The following is a 16,811-nucleotide window of genomic DNA, read 5'->3' on the forward strand; positions in this document are numbered from 1 at the left end:
ATAAACTCAATCGGCCAGGTCAGTTAATTTCAAATTTACATAAGATAAATCAATAATCTAGAAAAGATCGAAGCAACTTTTCCGAAAGCAACATCAGTATACACGATAAACACAAAAGAAAGCATAAGGCAGTACAGGCAATTTTCAAGCTGAACTTGGAAGGTAAGCAAAAGTACAGGGTAGCTTACAAAATGTCTGTTTATGTATCATATCGTGATATACTTCAGAATAGATGAACGGACATTCTCCATAAAAGCTGCAGCTTCTTTCTGCAAATCAAAGGGTAAAACATATGAATCAATGAGTGACAAAACAACAAAGACACTTGGTCATGCATGCACCCACCCGAACCCCTAACCACCCCCTTGCCGCATTGAGACAAAAAAAAAGGAAGCAAGCAAGAAAAAATGCACCACCTGCTCATTTTTTAGTGCACTTGCTATATTTTCATCAAGAAGAGCCAATACAGATCTGTTCAGCTCATTCTGCTCAACCATCTCTAATAACTGCATATAAAGAAATATTCACCGGTCGGACTCAGATCTAGTTAATCAGAAACTGAAAATAATTGTTGAAGAGCAAGGAAATAATGTATTGATCATACAGTTGCCTTCCTATCCTTTGACTGCAATATTTTCATGAGCCTTTCTTTTGCTAGTACGAGGTCAGTTTCCATCTTATCATATGCTTCTGTAACAAAGATTGAGACAGAATTTTTATTGTTTAGAGAAGAGAGAAGATCAACCTCCTATACAAGGGACTTTCAGGATAATAATAGACCTGTTCCCTCCAGCAAAACTTTCTGCATTGCTTCCAACTCAATTATGCTGTCCTCCATCTCCTGCAAAACATTATAAAGGTTGGTCAAATCCATATCCAACTACCAAGAGAGTAATCAAAAGTGACTTATTTCAAGAAAAGACCTTAGTTCTGGTCACTGCAAATCGTAGTTTTCCAAGCTCGAGTTGTAAGTGATCAAAGAACTCTTTGTTCAATCTGCACATTCACATGGTCTCAACTTATCCGTTAAAGAATCTGATAAAGGGAGCTTCAGCACTGATTTGTAAATTTTATTTGCAGATCAGGTTGCATTTTTATGTACTTGTTGCAATCAAAAGGGATTCTTTTTTGCTTCCTTTCAATTATCATTTTGTGAATACAAGAATGTTCAATAAATCAATTAGATAATTATGTGGACAGACAAAAACGACTGTAGTAACCGCAAAGAACCATGCAAGGATCCTTCCCCATCATCCAATTCCAGAAAGGGTCACATTAGGACATCATAATGGAGTACTAATTTGAACATACCAAAGTATATTCAGGGACTGAAGAGCTATCTCCTTCATAAATTTTAGCAAGCAATGCAGCACAATAGTTAGCGAACCTCTCCATGGAAGATGAGATTCATGAAAAAAAGAACTTGGTTAGATAAAATCAGCAACTTGATCCATTTACCTAATATTAGATGAAAACAATTTCTGGCTTTCATTGAGTAAAATTCTACTTAAATGGATGGCAAGATTACACATCTATTTGGTTGTCACAAGAGAACTTTAAGGGCTTCTTGGATAAACTTCAACAAGGGCTTCAACAATGCAAGCTCACAAGCTGTGTTAGCCATGAAGCAACAGTTTACTTCTACACTTTACAACAGATAATTTTCAAGTTACAAGACATACCATAACTGATCTCATATCAATGAGGAAACTTGCCAAATAAAAAATCAAAATGATACTACAGCTTTAAAACAACCATTCTTCCTGTATGAATACCTTGGCTGGAACACCTTTTAAATATCAAAGAATATGAAATGTCACATAAAGATGAGGCTTTAAAAAAGCAGGCAAGTATTAAATGACAAAATCTTGACATGAGAATTGTGTACAGAATGATCAATCAATACCCTTTATTTGCTTGCATCAAACTTTTCAAGCAAAAACTTGGTGATTATAATAAATCCTAAATCGATTTTCTTTAATTAAAAAACTGTTTATTATTCTCCTCAGCAAGATTATCCTGTGGTAGCGTCAAAAAGACCTTCTCCACAATAAATCCATCTAGGAAAGCATTCTTTCACATAAAACTGGTTGGTGTCCGGTCAAAGTTAGCTATTAAAACAGAAAATGATTGATGAGTTGAATTTTATTACCAAAAAGTTTCAATGAAAATGAGCATATTCCTTTACCAACAATTAAGTTTCGACCAGTCCATGAGCAATATAGCTGATACTTGTTTATGGATACCCGACTACAGCCAACATAACAGTGCAATCACCCTTGGAAAAAACAGAAACTTTAAGCAATCAACTTGCACGCCAGATTTTTAGAGCATTCTCAGGCAGACCAGTAATCACCATTGGAATAAACAGAAACTTTATTAATCCATTTGCATGCCAGATTCTTAGAGCATTCTCCTGCAGACTTATCTTACAACATGGTGGATTAGATGGGTGTCGTGGTTGACAACTCTTTTAAAGAGGGGAGGGTTGGTGGGGTGGGGTGGGGGGGCCGCGGGGGCGTGGGATTGTGCTGGCAGGGGATTAGCAGTCAGCTGTTCTGAAAGACGCAGAATGCAAGGTTGATTCTTTTTTGGAGAAAGCCTTAACCATGCACTTGTACATTTCAACCCCGTCCCCCTCCTCCATATCACCATCTATTTCGAGAGACTTCCACTGATACAGCTACCTAGCTTTTAGCATATGCATACCATTTCTTAGGCAGCTCCCCAACCGTCTTTCTTTTTGAACTAATCTTTTTAAGACCTGGCAGCCCTTTTAGCCATGCTTGGCATTTTGCAGTAGCCATTTCTTACCAGAACTGCCCATATGCAAATTTCTATCTTACTCTTCTTATGCCATTGCAAAGTGCCCTGATTCCCTTTTCCCCATTCACATTTGACTTTTGTGCTTTTGGTATTCAGCTGCTAAGGTGCATCCATGGTCTATTCAAGTCATACTCTTCACTGGTGTTATTAACTTATGTATTGTCATTGCAATTCAAACTTGAAAGTTTCAAGATCTAGGTAGATCTTGCCCAATATAGCTTCCTTGGTCACCAATTCAATGTCATCTTTCCTTAAACTAATGTAGTTTTAACTCATTTTGCACACACTTATTTATCTCTCATCAGCTACATTAGCACATACCGTGCTTGTGGTCTCTTCATGATTGTGTCCTCAAGCACCACCTTAGCTCATCCTTTTGATTTTGCACCAAGGAACTCCCTACATACCACATTCACTGCTATTTTACGTTCATAGCATCTTTTTCTTTCCTATTAACAGATCCATTATCTAGATGGGGTTCCAATCGTCCTCATGGTAAACTCGTAACTGAGATCTAGCATAAGGGAGCTTTTAGATAGATGTAGACTTATGGTTATACATATACTAAGGCATCTCTAGGACTCTAGATAGTCTATTGACATTGTTGGACAACTGGCTATAGCTCAACCAATTGGCATCCCTCTTAACTTGGGAAGGTCTAAGCTATATGAATATGGCATGTAAGAAAAAGATGACCCATACACGAGGCTCCTACCACTGTGGAAGCTGAGAGCATCAGATGTACACAGCCTTAAGCTGCATGCGGAGAAGCTGTTTCCATATTTCGAACCGATGACACTCAGGTCACAAAAGAGCAACCTTATTGTTGTGCCAAAGCCTACCCTCAATATAGATATGTATAAATACTTAGAATTTATACATATGCATTTATATGGTAATTTAGTCATTTGGTGCGATCACGCGAGTCTATAAACATTAATATATCGGTCATATGTCCTAACAAGATCATGGTTTATTTCTGAAACATGATCCTTACTTTTACAATGAAAGAGAATAAGTGAAGAAAAAACAAGAAAGGAAGAATGATGGAGGACATAGGAGAACTTGCCAGTCACCTTTCTTATATTAATTAACAAATTGCAACCCTTTGATATTCATAGGGTTGAATTGACCAATTTGTCTATCACATATGGCCACAACATGGCTAATTACAAAGAGATCGAGTCCATTGCATAGGTTTAACTACCTTGAACCCATTCACATGCCAAAAAGCCTATGATCTACAGAGAATAGTTTAATATGTAAGATCCATATGTAAATCTATTCAAAGATCTACAACGTGTTATATTGTGAAGATAATAGAAATTACAAAGGTCAAGGAAATATTCATGTTTAAATTAAGTATGCCACTGAACAATTGAATGAAAACCATCACCCTGAAAAGGAAAACAGGAGCTTTATAATTATGCTAAATTCAAACAAAATCACATAACATTCAATTAGAACAAGTCATAAATGTTTATCCACATATGTCAACTCATTCACTTGTAGATGATTAAGCATGAAATATTACCACAACTGATTATTCTGTTTATCAATCCTATCTGTAAGAGAACTATCAACTCTCTGGTTATTTTATCTATTTAGTCAATGCAATCTTGCATGAAATTTTAATGTCAGAAAACCAGGCAAGTAAATTCCTTATTTTCCTTCGATTTCAACCAGCCTGTGTCACTGCGAATCAATCCAATGCATTGCCCACACGCTTTTTGAATGGTAACTATTGGGATATACCGACCGACTCCGCGTGACCGACCGACTCCATCCGACCGACCGACTCCATCCAACCGACCGACTCCGCTCGACCGACCGACTCCATCCGACCGACCGACTCCTCCCGACCGACCGCGGGCGACACCGACAGCAACTATCGATTGCGCCCTGACCGGAGCGGGTCGGCCTAGCGGCCCCACGTCGCCGCCGATCGTCTGAGGGCCGACCCCCCGTCACCGACTTCCCATCGGATGGGACGCCAACGACTCACTATCGGTTTGAATGGCTGTCGTCCCACCTCTACAGGCCTTCCTAGATGCCGGATGAGCGGCGTGGGCCGCAATCCCATCAAGTAAACGCCGTACGAGCGCTAGGGGGCATTACCCTGCCAGGAAGCCTGGGGCGCTGTCCTGCTAAGGACGAGAATTAATTCCTAGGACCTGTCAACTTTGTCAACGGCATGACAACTTCCGGCGATTTGACAACTCTCCAGTTGTCTACATCACCGATGGCGAGGCCATACCGCCTCTTACTATAAATCGGAGAATGCAACAGTGCTAGCAGGGGGGGCTTCCCAGAGAAAACACTCAGGCTTGCTCTCTCTCTCTCCCCCTCTCTCTCCGTAGAGCTCATTGTCTCCTTTTCACTGTTGCCTAGTCTCCTCTCTGACTTGACCGTCGGAGGGTCTCCGCCGGAGCAGCCTCCAGTCAGTGTGGACTTTCCTTTGCAAGCGCTCGTTCCCGGCGACCAGGCGACGAGGGGATTGGCCGCAACAGATTGGTGCGCCAGGAAGGGGGACATAACTAACAGTCACGTGTACAGGACATCTACGGATGGTACACTGTCCCCACGAAATTCGAGATGACGAAGACAAGAGCTCAACGGTCGAGGGTCACTGGATCGGCGAGGCGCTCTTCCCGCCGGGAAGAGGCCTCCCCTCCACCCTCCATGGCGGAGCCCAGCTCTCCGCGTCCCGGAGTGACCACGGAGGCGCAGATCGCGGCAATAGTTCGGCAGATGACCGTGCTAACAGACGCGGTCAAAGGCCTTCAGCAACCGATCTGGCTGCCGCCTTCACCAGGCGAGCGACCGGCGGCGCATCCGATACCCTCTAGGAGTAGCCGCCGACGCCCGCACCGTTCGCCGTCGCCTTCTCCAGAGCCCCTGTCACCCCACGGCGCGACGCCCGTCGGGCTCGACGGCCCTCCCCTTCCCAGCTGGAACGGGCAAGGAAGGAGAAGCGACCGTGGACGCCGTCCGCCTCTCTCTCGGACTCCTCTGGAGACTCCACTCCTGGGGTCTCCCAGCACCGACGGATCGACGACTACGAACGCAGGTTCGACGAGATCGATCGTCGGCTTGCCCAGTTGCCGGTGGACGGACAGAAGTCCTCGAACGACGTTGACTTTCAGACCGCCCAACCTCTCTCCCGACTCATCCTTGACGAGCCGATCCTCAGTCGGTTCAAAATGCCGCACGTGGAGCCCTACGACGGCTCCACCGACCCGATCGACCACCTGGAGAGCTACAGAGCTCTCATGACGATCCAGGGGGCAACCGACGCTCTCCTTTGCATTGGCTTCCCCACCACGCTACGCAAAGCTGCCAGGGCCTGGTACTCCGGTCTTCGATCGGGAAGTATCCACTCCTTCGGGCAGCTCGAGCACTCCTTCGCGGCCCACTTCAGCACCAGCCGAAGGCCACCCCGAACATCGGACAGCCTTTTCTCTCTTAAACAAGGGGAAAATGAGACGCTCCGACACTTCGTAGCGCGATTCAACGCAGCCACGCTTGAGGTCCGGGACCTCAACGAAGACATGGCCATCTCGACCATGAAACGGGGGCTGAGGGCGTTCCGATTCACTTACTCCCTGGACAAGACCCTCCCCCGGACGTATGCCGAATTATTGGAGCACGCGTACAAGTACATGCGCGCGGACGAAGGAGCCTCCGACCGACGCTCGACCGAATTCAAGGGCCCGAAGGAGAAGCGGAGGAAGGGTCGGGACCCAGCTGTGCCTAGCAGGCCCCCGACCGACGGTCGGGTATCACCCCCACGACGAGACCAGAGGTCGCCCCGACGACGGAGCCCAAGGCCGATGCGCCCCAGGTACGATTCCTATACTCTCCTCTCTGCTCCCCGTGCGTAGATTCTGATGGAGATCGAAGGGGAACAGTACCTGCGACGGCCTCCGCCTTTGAAGGCAAAGGGCCTCGACCGACGAAAATACTGTCGATTCCACCGGGGCCACGGCCACAATACCGAGCAATGCATCCAGCTTAAGGATGAGATTGAAGCCCTCATCCGCCGAGGATATCTCGGTAAATTTCGAAGGAACCCACCAACCCAACCCGTTGCCGACCGACGACCCCAGCCGACCCAAGAAGCGACTGATAATCGACCTACGACCGGAGTCATCAACATGATTTCCAAACGGCTGGGCCCGAGAGCGTCTGCTGGAGGGGAGCCGGCGAAGAAGCTACGCCCGGACGATGTGATTACCTTTACAGAAGAAGATGTTCGGGGCATCCAAATCCCCCATGATGATGCTGTTGTTGTCTCGGCAACAATAGCCAATTATGATGTAAAAAGAATTTTTGTAGATAATGGAAGTTCAACGAACGTTCTGTTTTACTCGACCTTCTCACGGATGCGATTGTCGGCCGACCGACTCAAGAGAGTCTCTACGCCCCTAATAGGTTTCGCTGGAGACGCTGTCGCAGTGGAAGGAGAGGTCACCCTGCCCGTGACGGCTGGAGCCGAACCACGACAAAGCACGGTCCTCCTGACTTTCGCGGTCGTCCAAGTGCCCTCCGCCTACAACGCCATACTCGGAAGATCCGGACTGAACGCCCTCAAGACGATAGTTTCGACGTATCATCTCCTAGTTCGGTTTCCGACCAAAAACGGCATCGGGGAGATGCGCGGAGATCAACACCTCGCCCGTCGATGCTTTCAGATCTCCGCTCAAAACGACGAATCGAAAGGCCCCTGACGGCCGATAAGCTGGACCAACGGGAGGAAGAAGAGCGGGGCGAGCCGGCCGAACAGCTCGTTCCCATCGCGATAGCAGGGAACCCCGACCGGAAGGTATGGGTCGGGTCTCAATTACCCGACCCCGAGCGGCGACATTTGGCAGAGCTACTGAAGGCAAATACCGACGTATTCGCTTGGTCGGCGGCGGATATGCCGGGAATTCCCCCAGAGACGATGACCCATCGACTCAACATCGACCCATCAGCGAGGCCGATAAGGCAGAAGAAAAGATCTTTCGCTCCAGAAAGACAGAAGGCCATCGACGAGGAGGTGGATAAGCTACTCGAGGCAGGCTTCATCAGGGAGACCACTTATCCCGATTGGCTCGCCAACGTTGTGATGGTGAAAAAAGCCAACGGAAAATGAAGAATCTGCATCGACTACACCGACTTGAATCGAGCCTGTCCAAAGGACAGCTTCCCACTTCCGAAGATCGATCAGCTGGTGGATGCAACGTCCGGCTACCGACTGCTCAGCTTCATGGACGCCTTCGCAGGGTACAACCAGATCCGGATGGCGCCCGAGGACGAGGAACACACCGCTTTCGTAACCGCCAAGGGCCTCTACTATTACAGAGTAATGCCGTTCGGACTGAAGAACGCTGGCGCCACCTACCAACGACTGGTCAACAAGGTCTTTAAAGATCAGATCGGGCGCAACATGGAAGTGTACGTCGACGACATGCTGGTAAAGAGTGCGCAAATTCCGGATCATATTCGGGATCTCGAAGAAACCTTCCGCACTCTACGATGACACCGGATGAAGTTGAACCCGACCAAGTGCGCCTTCGGAGTGACCTCGGGGAAGTTCCTAGGATTCCTTGTCTCACAACGGGGAATCGAGGCTAACCCCGAGAAGATCAGGGCCATCGTCGATATGCGACACCCGGACACCAAGAAGGAGGTGCAGCAACTCAACGGAAGGATCATCGCGCTCAGCCGATTCATTTCTCGGTCGGCTGAGAGATGCCTCCCGTTCTTCAAAACCTTGCGACAAGCCAAGCAGTTCTCTTGGCCGGACGAGTGCCGGCAAGCCTTCGAGGAACTGAAGAGGTACCTGGCCTCTCCGCCGCTCCTCGTGAGATCGGAGGTCGGGGAGGTCCTGTACCTTTACCTGGCTACTTCCCCGGAGGCAGTTAGTTCGGTGCTCGTCCGAGAGAACGAGAACCGGGTTCACCAACCGATATATTATGTCAGCAAGGTGCTCCACGAAGCCGAGACTCGGTACTCGAAAGCAGAGAAAATAATTTTTGCTCTAGTCATTTCGGCACAGCGACTCCGTCCGTACTTCCAGGCACACGCCATCGTGGTCCTCACCGACCAGCCCCTGAGAGCCATCTTGCATCGCCCCGACACATCAGGAAGGCTGGCGAAATGGGCCGTGAGACTGAGCGAATTCGACATCCAATACCGGCCACGACCTGCCCTCAAAGCTCAAGTTCTGGCCGACTTCATCGCCGAATGCCCGACGACCGACCTACCGTCGGGGGAGGGAAGCCCGCGGAGGTCGGGACCCCCGACTGTGACCCCGATTCGGCCTGGGTGTTGCACATCGACGGAAATTCCAATGCTCAAGGGAGCGGGGCCGGTTTCCTACTCACCAACTCGGAGGGGGTGGTTACTGAGCACGCCCTCCGATTCGACTTCAAGGCCTCCAACAATCAGGCCGAGTATGAGGCGCTCGTCGCGGGTTTGAAGTTAGCATTGAGCTCAGGGTTGGCCGACTCAAAGTCTTCTCCGACTCTCAACTGATCGTTGGGCAGATCAAAGGCGAGTTCGAAACACGGGATCCGACCATGGCCAAGTACCACCAAAAAGTGAAAGATCTCGTGGCGCCCTTCGAATACTTCGAGATCTCCCGCATCCCCAAGGCGAAAAATGCTCGGGCCGACGCGCTCTCCAGGCTCGCGACATCCGACTACGGCGCCTTGGGCCGGACCTTCGTGGAAAGTCTTGAGCGGCCGAGCATCGACGAGGTCGAGGAAGTACTGCAATTAGTGGCGGAGCCGAGCTGGATGGACCCGATCGCTCAGTACCTGACCGACGGATCTACCCCCAAAGATCCTGCGGAGGCCAGACGACTCCGGTGGGCGGCTTCCCAGTACGTAATGATCGACGGCCGACTGTATAAAAGGTCATTCTCCTTTCCCTTGCTGAAGTGCCTGGGGCCGACCGACGCGGATTATGCCCTCAGAGAAGTACATGAAGGAATCTGTGGCGATCACTTGGGGGGCAAGTCCTTGGCTTACAAAGTCCTGCGACAGGGCTACTATTGGCCCACTATGAAGAAGGACGCTGCTGAATTAGTTCGGAGGTGCGAACCATGCCAGAAGTATGCCAACATACAACACCGACCCGCCAGCCAGCTTGCTCCGGTCATCGCCCCGTGGCCCTTCGCCCAGTGGAGAATCGACATACTCGGACCTTTTCCCCCAGCGTCCGGACAACGAAAATTCATCGTCGTCGCGATCGACTATTTCACTAAATGGGTGGAAGCCGAATCCTTAGCACAAATCACTGAGCGGAAGATGGAAGACTTCGTACAGAAGTCCATCATCTTTCGGTTCGGACTACCAAACACCATCATTACCGATAATGGGCGGCAGTTCGACAACCAGGACTTCAGAGACTTCTGCGCGAGATTTCAGATCACGCACCGACTAACCTCGGTCGGACATCCACAGTCTAACGGCGAGGTCGAGGTGACCAACCGGACCATATTGCATGGGCTCAAAACCCGACTGAATGAAGCCAAGGGCCTCTGGGTCGAAGAGCTGAACTCTGTCCTATGGGCATACCGGACGACACCCCGTATTCCGATCGGAGAATCACCTTTCAGCTTGGCCTATGGAACGGAAGCCATGATCCCGCTGGAGATCGGATTGCCATCAACTAGGGTCGAGCAATATCGTGAGCCGGATAACTCCGAGTGTCGGAGGGCCGACTTGGACCTCTTACCCAAGCTCCGACGCGAGGCACAACTTCGTATGGCTTCTTACCGATAAAAGGTGGCCCGATATTACAACGCCAGGGTAAAGCCAAAGCTCTTTCGACCTGGAGACCTGATCTTGAGAAAGGCGGAAGTCTCAAAACCCTTGGATCAGGGAAAATTGTCCCCGAACTGGGAGGGACCCTACAAGGTAGCCGACGCCTACGGACCGAGAGCTTACCGACTGGAAACCCTGGAAGGGAAACCCATTCCCCGGACCTGGAACGCCGACAATCTGAGGTTGTACTATCAGTGAACTATGTACCTCCCCCATTTGGAATACGAACTCAGTTTAAACTTCGAAGTCTGGAGTTTCGACCCTTCGACTGTGGTTCGGCGCTCACCAAGGAATGCGAGCCTCCGACATCCCAACACGGACTTAACGTTCTACTGCGGGCCGTCGGACTGACCGCCGACGGTGCGTCGAACGTTTGAAGGATCGACGCGCTTGCGAAAACGGGAGTTACACTCCTACATCTAAAGCTTTCGGCTAGAACGTTCGGGCAGAACGATCGGCCGACTCGCCGACCCCGCTCCGGCCCGGAAAGGCACAAGCGCCAACGCAACCAACGCTGCGTTCGCGACTTACCGACCGGGTCGAAGCCGGTCGAAGGGTATTCGGCTTATCACCGTTTATCACACGGCGCTGCACAAGTGCCCGACCTACGTCTGGGTAAGGGGGACCCGACTTGCCATCGCTTCCCCGACCAGACACGTCGACCGCGCGCGATGATGTACCTGGCGCAGTCCGACTGATCGCATCGAACGACACTAGGGTCATCGGGGTGCACCCGAAAGACGGTCGACTTTCTTCCCCACGAACGACCTTCGACTCCGCCGGCACGACCGACTCAGCGGACTCGTGCCTGGAAGTCGGTCGACCCCCGACTCACGACAGGACGACGTACGTTCGACTCTAGCACTCGGTTTACGGCCTAACGACGGATGTTCGGTCCAGGTCTTGAGACGGGCGATTAATGGTCGGGGTTCGTCTTGCCTATCCTATACCGAACCACCAACTATCTCGACTAACGACTCGGGATGACGTTGGGTGTCCTAATGCGGCATGCCAAGGCTGCGGCTCTCCGACCTTATGACCCCACGATTACAAGTACATCCCAACAGGCAAGAAAGGGAAGTCGAAAAGGGAACTAGAATTTTCTTAAGTTCATTTGATTACAAAATCGGGCCGAAGCCCGATTACAAGTGCGCAAAGAAAAACGAAAACAATAAAGGAAGACAAGGCCGCGATCATCCTTCGGAGTCAATCTCCTCGACTGACGGAAGCTCGGGGATGACCGGTGTATCCACCGTGATCGGCACTGGGTCGACGGTCGAGGCAGGATCGTCGGTCGGTGCTGGATTGGCGGTCGGCGCTGGATCATGGGTCGGGGCCTGGTCAGGAGTCAGGGCCGTCCCTCCTTCGGCAATCTGTTCCGGGACGGCCTCTCCCACCACAGCAACGCCCCCCGACGACGGGTCGGCCATCTCTTCCGTGGCTTGGTCCTCGACCCCCAGTGGAATGATGCCGCTGAGGTCCAGCTCCGAGTACAGAGCATGGACTGCGTCCCGACCATCCTCGTACCCCACCCGGTACGACGCAAAGCCGGACTCCAGCAGCTCCTCTCGATACCGGTCGGAGCCACGGAAGTCATCCACTGTCCGACTCACTGACTCCTTCGCCGACCTTGCCTCCGCTTCCGCCCGATCGAGAGAGTCCTTCGCCGACTCCGCCTCTGCCTTCGCTATGTCGGCATCGGCTTGGGCAATCGACAAGTCCTCCTCGGCCTTGGCGAGACTCTCCAGGCTGACCCGAAGCTGCTCGCGTTCGGCCTCGAGCTCGGCGGCGACGCCGTCCCGCTCGCGCCGCAGACGGTGCGCAGTCCGACCCTTGCGCTTGGCTTCCTTACGGGCCGACTTGAGCTCGGACCCGAGACGAGAGATCTCGTCCACCAGCTTTGCCTCCCGATCGGTCGACTGCTTCAAGTGTTCGACCAGCATCGCCCTGTCGGCTTCGACGGCCACCGCCCTGTCCTTCCAGGTCGCCCGAACGTTCCCGAACCTCCGGTACCCGGCCTCAAGTTCGGACATGGTATAGATTAGCTGCAAACGTGGGCACTATGTCAGGAAAGCGAAGTAATGAAAACACTAAGAACGAAGGAAGACGAAGTGGAACTTACCCCGACCATGATCGGGTAGAACGAAGATAGCATCTCGATCACTTGCCGAGACTTCAGCACCTCCACGTCGGCTGGGAGAAGGATCCCCTGGCACAGTCTCCTGGCCAGGTTGTGGTCGGCCAGCGCCGACGCTCCTTCAGGGACCTGAGCGCCAGGTGGCGCGGTGCGACTCCCCGATCTTGTGTCGTCAGCGGGGTCCATCGGGGCTTTCCCCCGATCGGCCGCCCCAGCCAGTGGATCGGGTAAGGAAGGGATGCTCGAGCTTGACACAGCACCCCCCGTTGCCGCTGCAGACGCCGACGGATGACGTTCGGGTTCCCGAACGGCGTCCGACGCTACTCCCGTCGGCGAAGCCGCCGACGTTCCTTCAGCCGCTACCTCCGTCGGCCTTTCCTCCGGTTGCACCGTCGGAGCCGAGAGTGCAATCACCGGCTCCGACTGATCGATCGCCGACGCTGCGACGGTCGGCGCCGCTGCGGAGGGTTTCTTCGACGGCCGTGAAGGTCCAGCCCCCGACGCCGGCCTCTTCCTCGCCACATATTGCCTGATCTCAGCATCGGTCGGCCTCATCCTTGGCGGTGTCCCTGCAATGCCGACAAAAGGATCAGTATATGCACGAGAATGAATGCCAAATAAAAAGACAACCGATGGATCGGACGATACCTAGACGGGGGACCAAGCTCAGGCCAGCGTCATAAAGGGCTTGTTCGGTAACAAGCTCCCTCTGCTTCGGGACCGACATGTCTTTGAGTCGGTGGAAGTCCTCCCGATCGTCCGCCTCCACCCGGCTGTTCTCGTTTGCCTCGGTTCGAGGCACGCCCCAGTGAGAAGGAAAGCCCCAGGGAGAAGAAGAGGAAACAAAGAAAAATTGTTTCTTCCATCCGTGAATGGACGATGGAAGGCCAGTGATAAAGGAAAGACCCTTCCGGGGGTTGAAGAGCCACCACCCTCGGGCCTTAGGGTGGGGTCGGAGGACAAAAAATGCCCGGAAGAGAGAGATACGAGGGTTGGTCGGCAGAAGCTGACACAACAGGGCGAAGCTGATTATTAGCCGAACAGAGTTCGGCGCCAGTTGCGCCGGACAAAGTCCGTAATAATCTAGCAGATTCCGGACGAACTCCGGAATCGAAAGTCGAAGACCAGCTCGGAGGTCCTCGACGTACAATGCCACCTGGCTCGCGGGCGGGTTGTTAACCCGACCGCCAGTCCCTGGGGCGGAAAGTCGGAACTGCTCCGGGATACGATACTGATCCCGAAGCCGATCGACACTCGGCTCCGAAAGCGAGGAAACCTCAACTTCCGGAGTCGATCGAAGGTCGTCGGTCGAGTTTCCCGACCAAGCCTCCTGAGGAGAGATTCTGGCCATAACACCAGAACCAAGAAGAAGACGAAATCGAAGAAGGAGGAGGAAAAGAAAGGAGGGGACGAGCTCCAAACGAACCCTTGCGGGAGTGGGGGTGGGCGCAGCTGCCGTCGACGACAGAGAGACCGCTTGGGCAGAGTCTCCGCAGCGAAACCGTCAGAAATGGAGCTTCGAATACAAGTGGCCCCATATATATAGGGCTGTTCGACGGCCGAGATGACGCCGCGCCGATCGAGACTTCTCGGATGAGCGACACGTGGCGGCATCCGGGCCCCTTTTCGATCCGGCGGTTCGGTGCACCCATCCCGGGAAGGCCACGCCACCTTCATTAAATGCGGGGGACGCCGGGCCAACAACCCCTGACACGTGGCGGAAGGGCCGCGATTCGGAATTAAATTGCCCGCGGCGATTCGCGTCCCCGATGGGATGCCTGACAACGACCCGCGTCCCCAGAACCGGCGCCGGACGGCGGTTTGCGTTCCCCAAAAGGCGCAAGACACCCGATCGCCTGACACCAGATCGTCCGACACTCGATCGTCTGACACCCCAATCGCCTGACACCGGATCGTTCGACGTCGCGGCATCGGACAATGGGACACCTGACATCGACTCGCCCGGACTATCCGCCGGTGAGGTCAGCAAACTCGGTCCAGGATGCAGCAAGGAATCCACTCCTTTCGCCCAACATCCTACCCGTGTGGAGACGCGGGCCAATGTGACATCAGGCTCAGGAGTGGGGGGGGCAACTGTTGGGATATACCGACCGACTCCGCTCGACGACCGACGACTCCATCCGACCGACCGACTCCATCCAACCGACCGACTCCGCTCGACCGACCGACTCCATCCGACCGACCGACTCCTCCCGACCGACCGCGGGCGACACCGACAGCAAGTATCGATTGCGCCCCAACCGGAGCGGGTCGGCCTAGCGGCCCCACGTCGCCGTCGATCGCCTGAGGGCCGACCCCCCGTCACCGACTTCCCATCGGATGGGACGCCAACGACTCACTATCGGTTTGGATGGCTGTCGTCCCACCTCTACAGGCCTTCCTAGATGCCGGATGAGCGGCGTGGACCGCAGTCCCATCAAGTAAACGTCGTACGAGTGCCAGGGGGCATTACCTTGCTAGAAAGCCTGGGGCGCTGTCCTGCTAAGGACGAGAATTAATTCCTAGGACCTGTCAACTTTGTCAACGGCATGACAACTTCCGACGATTTGACAACTCTCCAGTTGTCTACATCACCGATGGCGAGGTCATACCGCCTCCTACTATAAATCGGAGAAGGCAACAGTGCTAGCAGGAGGGGCTTCCCAAAGAAAATACTCAGGCTTGCGATCTCTCTCTCTCCCTCTCTCTCCGTAGAGCTCCTTGTCTCTTTTTCACTGTTGTCTAGTCTCCTCTCTGACTTGACCGTCGGAGGGTTCCCACCGGAGCAGCCTTCGGTCAGTGTGGACTTTCCTTTGCAGGCACTCGTTCCCGGCGACCAGGCGACAAAGGATTGGCCACAACAGTAACAGAAAGAATCCCTCGTAAGCAGCTTACCGAGACCTCAACCTCGCGATCTCGAACTCGAGCTCCCTAGCTTCCGTGTCCAGAAAATACTCCACCAGTCCCTCGTTTGTCTCCGGCACCATACGCGCCTATCAAAAGATGGAGATTACGAGGGATAAAGAAAGGAGAAAGATGGCGAGCAGGGGAAATGGTTGAAGACATGGGTGAGAGAAAAAGAGAGAGACCTCGCGGCGAGCCCGGCGGCGCTCCTTCTCCTCCCGGACCTGGCGGTTGAAGTCCTCCCTGGCGTCCGCGTCCTTCTCGAGGCGCCGTTTAAACTCCAGCCGGGCTATATGGCCCCCCTGCGGCGGGCCCAGAATTCCCTCAGGATCCTGGAAACAAGAACGGGTGGAGCTATGAAGCAGTAGCTCGATCCAATTCGACAAAGGGAGGACGAAAAGAGGAAGAGGGCGAGGATTCCACCCATCCGACGCATGAGATTCTTTGGCTTGGGCGTCTCGACGATGGTGTTTTCGAGCTTATGCGGGCGATCAGGTTCGCGGATGCAGCGCCCAGGGCGGCATCTGCCAAAGGAAGAAGCAGCACACACTCTCTCTCGGTGTTTGTCTTGTTCTCTACTCAGTTGGGAGCACCGAGCGCTGGTTTGGTTGGGTGGTTATCCGCTCCAAAGCCAAGGGCATGTGTGTGAGAGACGGAGTGGTGCGCACCTAGACACATCTAGCTTAAGCTGGTAAATGGTGCAAAAGAGTTTGGGCACCGGTACGATTGAATCTATTCGCTATATTTGATGCATTGTCAGATAATTTTAAAAAATAATATAATTATTTTAAAATATATTATTATTAATAAAATAATTAATAATATTAATTATATATTATATATATAATAATATTATAATAAAATTATTAAAATTTTGATTTACATATTTAATATGATAATTTCGTTATCGATAATATAAAATTAAATTTTCAAATATTTTTAAATTACATCTATTAAAAATTCATTATATTATGATTTACACTCAATATCATCCTAACATCGTGACTGCTGGACGGCAATATGCCTGGCCGCCGGCTGCCGCCCCTGTCGCAGACGACACCCCCCATTGCCACCACCGTCAGTGGATGACCACAATTTTTTATCTTTTTTTAATTAAAATATATTCA

General features: G+C 51.9%; 2 protein-coding genes across 2 annotated transcripts; both read right to left on the reverse strand.

The window, feature by feature from the left end:
* Window positions 1–53: 53 nt before the first annotated feature.
* Window positions 54–16,751, reverse strand: LOC140857276 (uncharacterized). The gene is made up of 9 exons (XM_073256056.1): window positions 16,709–16,751; window positions 16,108–16,262; window positions 15,870–16,016; window positions 15,676–15,773; window positions 924–996; window positions 781–841; window positions 605–690; window positions 417–506; window positions 54–269 (listed from the first exon to the last, which is right to left on the reverse strand). The coding sequence occupies exons 1-9, from the start codon at window positions 16,749–16,751 to the stop codon at window positions 207–209; spliced, it is 816 nt and encodes a 271-aa protein (XP_073112157.1). The 3' UTR covers window positions 54–206.
* On the reverse strand, window positions 1,003–15,667 carry LOC140857216 (uncharacterized). The gene is made up of 3 exons (XM_073255926.1): window positions 13,429–15,667; window positions 12,766–13,349; window positions 1,003–12,688 (listed from the first exon to the last, which is right to left on the reverse strand). Exons 1-3 carry the CDS (start codon window positions 14,129–14,131, stop codon window positions 11,837–11,839), a joined length of 2,139 nt encoding a protein of 712 aa, XP_073112027.1. The 5' UTR covers window positions 14,132–15,667; the 3' UTR covers window positions 1,003–11,836.
* Window positions 16,752–16,811: the final 60 nt, after the last annotated feature.

This window comes from Elaeis guineensis, chromosome 4 (assembly GCF_000442705.2).
Source record: "Elaeis guineensis isolate ETL-2024a chromosome 4, EG11, whole genome shotgun sequence".
Classification (NCBI taxonomy): Eukaryota; Viridiplantae; Streptophyta; class Magnoliopsida; order Arecales; family Arecaceae; genus Elaeis; species Elaeis guineensis.

What these genes read in the sequence shown, in the direction of transcription:
- LOC140857276 (XM_073256056.1), bottom strand. Translation starts at nt 16,751, where the DNA reads ATGGGGGGTGTCGTCTGCGACAGGGGCGGCAGCCGGCGGCCAG. An exon ending in GGGCGGCAGCCGGCGGCCAG is followed by an intron (nt 16,263 to 16,708) that starts GCATATTGCCGT and finishes CTCCCAACTGAG; the next exon opens with TAGAGAACAAGACAAACACC. An exon ending in GTGCACTAAAAAATGAGCAG is followed by an intron (nt 270 to 416) that starts GTGGTGCATTTT and finishes TTTGATTTGCAG; the next exon opens with AAAGAAGCTGCAGCTTTTAT.
- LOC140857216 (XM_073255926.1), bottom strand. Translation starts at nt 14,131, where the DNA reads ATGGCCAGAATCTCTCCTCAGGAGGCTTGGTCGGGAAACTCGACCGAC. An exon ending in GAGCTTGGTCCCCCGTCTAG is followed by an intron (nt 13,350 to 13,428) that starts GTATCGTCCGAT and finishes TCGGCATTGCAG; the next exon opens with GGACACCGCCAAGGATGAGG. An exon ending in TCTACCCGATCATGGTCGGG is followed by an intron (nt 12,689 to 12,765) that starts GTAAGTTCCACT and finishes CCACGTTTGCAG; the next exon opens with CTAATCTATACCATGTCCGA.